We start from the raw sequence: 5,292 nt of genomic DNA, 5'->3' as shown, positions 1-5,292 counted from the left end.
TCAGGATGATCAGTCCCTCAGATGGCATCTAAAAACATGAACAGCTACTTTAACACACTGCTTGCTATCAATGAGGTGACCTTAAGAATTCCTCCTAAAATGTTACTTTAACTGAGTATAATGAAAATCTAAATATGAGTATACTGAAAATCTAAATAAGAGTATAATAAAACTCAAAATATATTTTAATTAAGCTAAAAAAGCTACAGCAAAAATCTTCTTCAAGCAGTCGACAGGTTCTTGTAGCTCAAAGAGAGTTCTCCCTTCTCCAAAATCATGCCTCCTTTATACCCTCCATTTCTATTTCTGCTAACTCACTGTGGCTAACACCTACCCCAATGATGCATCCAGTGTTTAACACCTAATGCGCACAACGTTCAAAAATATGTTTTTTCATCCCCCTTAACTCTCACCTAACCGGTGTCACCTAACCGGTGTCACCTAACCGGTCTCACCTAACCGGTCTCACCTAACCGGTGTCACCTAACCGGTGTCACCTAACCGGTGTCACCTAACCGGTGTCACCTAACCGGTCTCACCTAACCGGTCTCACCTAACCGGTGTCACCTAACCGGTGTCACCTAACCGGTCTCACCTAACCGGTGTCACCTAACCGGTCTCACCTAACCGGTCTCACCTAACCGGTGTCACCTAACCGGTCTCACCTAACCGGTGTCACCTAACCGGTCTCACCTAACCGGTCTCACCTAACCGGTCTCCCCTAACCGGTCTCCCCTAACCGGTCTCCCCTAACCGGTCTCCCCTAACCTGTCTCCCCTAACCGGTCTCAGCTAACCGGTCTCAACTAACCGATTTAGGGATTTCCAAATCCAACTGACTTCCTTATCATACTTAATTACCTTTAAAACAGTCATTTTTAATCATGAATCTTCCTTACTCCACTCGATTCTAATCTTACTCCAAATAAACGTATTACCCCCCTATGACATCTTAAACATCCACCAACTTAAACATTTCATCATTACAACATTTCATCATTATAACATTTCATTATCAACCTCCTAAGGCCTTGTTCATCTTTTCACCCTTTTTTTGCACCTTTATTTAACTTGACAAGTCAGTTAAGAACACATTCCTATTTACAATGATGGCCAAAGCTTAACAAACATAGTCTATATGCATCGTACCTTAAAGCAAACAACATTATAACATTTCATTATTCCCCTCCTATGGGCCCTACGGTCTTGTTCCTCTAAGCTAAACAACACTATTAAACTGTTAACCATTTACTGCATTCCTCTAATCACCCTTTAATATCTTCCACTGTATATGTCCCCCTGTTCCCAACCTTTAACATTTCACATATATACCTTTAATCGTTCTTTTTATAAATTCCACTCCCAATTAATGTCTTATTTTCTTTAATCTATGCCAATTCCCTCTCAATGTTCATTCTTCTTTGTGCTCTGTGTGAAAGGGAACCTTCATGAGTGTGCGTGGGCATCTGCAAGTTGTGTCTCTACAATGTCACACAGACCTGGGCCTTAATAAGCTACTACTCTTGTCAGTAGCTTTCATTGATTTCAAAGGAAGCATTCCCCCAATGGCTGGTGGCTGATTGTAATGCCGGACGACTGATGACTGTAATGTAGCTGGGCCGTAGGAACCCAATTCAGATGGGGTTTTTTCATCCATTTTCTTTCACTGTTTCATTACATTTTGGGGTGGTTGTATTGGAAACTGCAGGTCATGTGGAAAAAATCAGCGTCCAGACAGGTTGCAAAATGGATCCGAATTTATAGGGGACCACATACAAATGTGGTACAAATCAGAACTCAAAAGATCAGATTCAATGTGTTTTTGTTGTTGTTATTACTTACACATTGGGAGAAATATCAGATACTGCATGTACTGTATCAAATATGACAAATAATTGTCAAAAGATCAGAGTTGGTCTTCCTTTGTGAACTCAGCCATAGGGGCAGTTTTATGGACACAAATTAACCTTAATCCTGGACTAAAAGCTTCTTCAATGGAGACTCACCATTAAACTTTATTTTTAGCCAAGGGCTTCATCTACGCTCACGTTTTCTCCACACTCGTAAATCAAAAGTTATAAATTGGTTACTTATTGATTGTGTAGAGAAGAAAAAAATAAACATACCATTTTTACAAATGTTATTCATACAGTAATTTTACGCACATTGATCAATTTCTGGGCCTGGGTACCATCTCAACTGCTTCTTCAACGGCAGGTAGCCTAGTGGTTAGAGCGTTGGACTAGTAACCGAAAGGTTGCAAGATCGAATCCCCGAGCCTACGAGGTAAAAATCTGTCGTTCTGCCCCTGAACAAGGCATTTAACCCACTGCTCCTTGACCCTCATTGAAAATAAGAATTTGTTCTTAACTGACTTGCCTAGTTAAATAAAGGTTAAATATAAATCAATTCAGTGGTAGACGCTAAGTGGGATCCTTGGTACAACCCTACCCTAAACCCTAACCTGAATCCTTTGTAACTCACAATGGGGTGACGTCAGACTTCTGAAGCAAAGCTTCTGCTTCTCCTTCTCCACCTCCTGCTTCTGATGCTCCTCCTCCTGCTTCTGATGCCTGTCCTGCTTCTGATGCTCCTCCTCCTGCTTCTGATGCTGCTTCTGATGCCTGTCCTGCTTCTGATGCTCCTCCTCCTGCTTCTGATGCTACTTCTGATGCCTGTCCTGCTTCGGATGCTCCTCCTCCTGCTTCTCCTCCTGCTGCTGCTCTTCCTCCTGCTGCTCCTCCTCCTGCTCCTCCTCTTCCGCATCCTCCAACTTCTGATGCCTGTCCTGCTTCTGTTGCTCCTCCTGCTCCTCCTCTTGCTTCTGCTGCTGCCCCTCTTCCTGCTGCTCCTCCTCCTCCTGCTCCTTCTGCTGCTGCCCCTCTTCCTGCTGCTCCTCCTCCTCCTGCTCCTTCTGCCCCTCTTCCTGCTGCTCCTCCTCCTCCTGCTCCTTCTGCTGCTGCCCCTCTTCCTCCTCCTGCTCCTCCTCCTGCTGTTGATCCTCCTCCTGCTGCTCCTCCTTCTCCTGATGCTCCTCCTCCTGCTCCTCCTCCTGCTGTTGCTTCTCCTCCTGCTGCTCCTCCTTCTGCTGCTCCTACATCACTGCAGGAGTTGATGAAGCCTTTGTATAGGATTCCTATGACTATAACTCCTACGGCCAAGATAAGAACCATACCAATGCCCTAAAACAAGAGGAAACAGAAAAACAGAAAACAGAATCAGTATATGCAATACATCAACAACAGCTTTTTCCCCACTGTTGTTTTTAAGAGGTTTGTTTCAATGCACTGCAAAATCTAATGAAAGAACAATTCCACCTCCCAGATATTAAAGGGGCAATCTGGGATTGGGACATCCATTTTTTTAATTTAAATTAATAATATAAAGACTTAGAAATGCCTCATGAGTTTAATTCAACTGTCCTACCCCATCAGAACCAAAATCATATGCTTTTTTTACCACATTGTTTGTAAACAATGTAATTTTAAATCAAACACTGTATACCTTCAAAACAAGGTTAAAACTGTACAAATGTATCTTACATCTTTGTATATCCCAGCCTTTTGTATCTATATCGCTGTCTATGTGTCAGGACCCAGTGCGAGAAACAGTCACTAATAATCGTCAGAACCCAGAAGATGAGGCAGACACAGCAGTACTAGAGATGGTGGTTTAATAAAAGAACAAAATCTTCAGGCAAAGAAACTAAATCCACAATGTCAAAAAATAAAGCCAAGAGGCACAAAATGGAAATCCTCCAAAATACAAAAGAAACTCCACAAAGTGGTAAAAAACAGCAGGGAAAAACAAACTCAAATAATACACAAGAACTAAACCAGAGAACCTCTGGAAAATCCAACAAGAGAAATATCTGTATAAAACAATGCTGGGGCTGGGTGCTAACTTACAAACACTGAGCAAGGAACTGAGGAACACACAGGGTTTAAATACTAACAAGGGAATGACCTACAGGTGCAAACAATAATTAGAGCAAGAAAAACAAAGGTACAAAAAAGGTGCAATGGGGACATCTAGTGACCAAAACCCGAACAGTCTTGGCCAAAACCTGACCCTATGAATTTGAGAGTGGTTCCACTTCCTGTTTACCAAACCAGGTGGTGGGACTGGGGTGACCGCTTTGTGGTTTTTTGAATCCCAGATTGAAATAAACTCATAAGGCATTTATACGTTGTTTTATTCTAAATCAATTGCTAAATATCATTAATGTAAAAGATTGGTCTGGTTTCTCACCTGAGATAGGAGTTTCCAATAATGGAAATTCTGATTGTTATCTGTCTCTTTTTGCGTACATCTTTTCTTAGGAGACATTTCTGTGACAACTGTTTCATTCCAGTTTGACATTGCACAAGCAATGTACCTGCCATCGAAGAACAGTATGATCAACCACATCAAGGGAGGGATGATGCTTGAAATAAAACCCGTACACTTTCCTTGGTTACAACTAGGTCCTTGTACTTTTAGCATAACTATGAATGTTACAAATGTAGGAATGAAAAAGATTGCAAACACAAACAAAACTTTCATTGTAGGATCGCAGGGACAGATAAACTCCATCTCCATCATCTTCTCCAAGCCCAGAAGGCAGACGCTACAAGCCACATTAGACACAAGACTGTCCGGGACCATTCCCTTCGATTCTTTGACCCATTCTTGTATCGCCTCCATACTAAATGCAACAAAAATATAGAGATGTTTGGTTAAAACATCTGATAGAAGTTAAAACATCTGATAGAATTTAAAACATCTGATAGAAGTTAAAACATCTGATAGAAGTTAAAACATCTGATAGAATTTAAAACATCTGATAGAATTTAAAACATCTGATAGAAGTTAAAACATCTGATAGAAGTTAAAACATCTGATAGAATTTAAAACATCTGATAGAAGTTAAAACATCTGATAGAATTTAAAACATCTGATAGAATTTAAAACATCTGATAGAATTTAAAACATCTGATAGAAGTTAAAACATCTGATAGAAGTTAAAACATCTGATAGAAGTTAAAACATCTGATAGAATTTAAAACATCTGTTAGAAGGTGCACATTTGTGAGAATGTGTTCACAGAATAATTTGGTGTTTAAAGCTTTGCTCTGCGAGCATAGACCTATTGGACTATATCAAAAGAAAAATGACCTGGACTCACCTGTCTGCTTTCACAATGAAGCAAAATTACTGAACAACTACAGTTTCCCATTTAGCTATATGCCAAAAGAAGACAACCCATGAGACGTCTCTTATGTGATTCAGCGTAGAACTAAAGGAAATAGCT

At 40.6% G+C, this 5,292-nt stretch overlaps 1 protein-coding gene across 1 annotated transcript; it reads right to left on the bottom strand.

Moving 5' to 3' along the window:
• Positions 1-731: 731 nt before the first annotated feature.
• LOC129861764 (uncharacterized) lies at positions 732-4,677 on the bottom strand. The gene is made up of 2 exons (XM_055932916.1): positions 4,251-4,677; positions 732-3,181 (listed from the first exon to the last, which is right to left on the bottom strand). The coding sequence occupies exons 1-2, from the start codon at positions 4,644-4,646 to the stop codon at positions 2,480-2,482; spliced, it is 1,098 nt and encodes a 365-aa protein (XP_055788891.1). The 5' UTR covers positions 4,647-4,677; the 3' UTR covers positions 732-2,479.
• Positions 4,678-5,292: the final 615 nt, after the last annotated feature.

This window comes from Salvelinus fontinalis, chromosome 9 (genome assembly GCF_029448725.1).
Source record: "Salvelinus fontinalis isolate EN_2023a chromosome 9, ASM2944872v1, whole genome shotgun sequence".
Taxonomy (NCBI): domain Eukaryota; kingdom Metazoa; phylum Chordata; class Actinopteri; order Salmoniformes; family Salmonidae; genus Salvelinus; species Salvelinus fontinalis.
The sequence above is the reverse complement of the archived record's forward strand: the minus strand, read 5'-3'. Positions and strand labels throughout refer to the sequence as shown.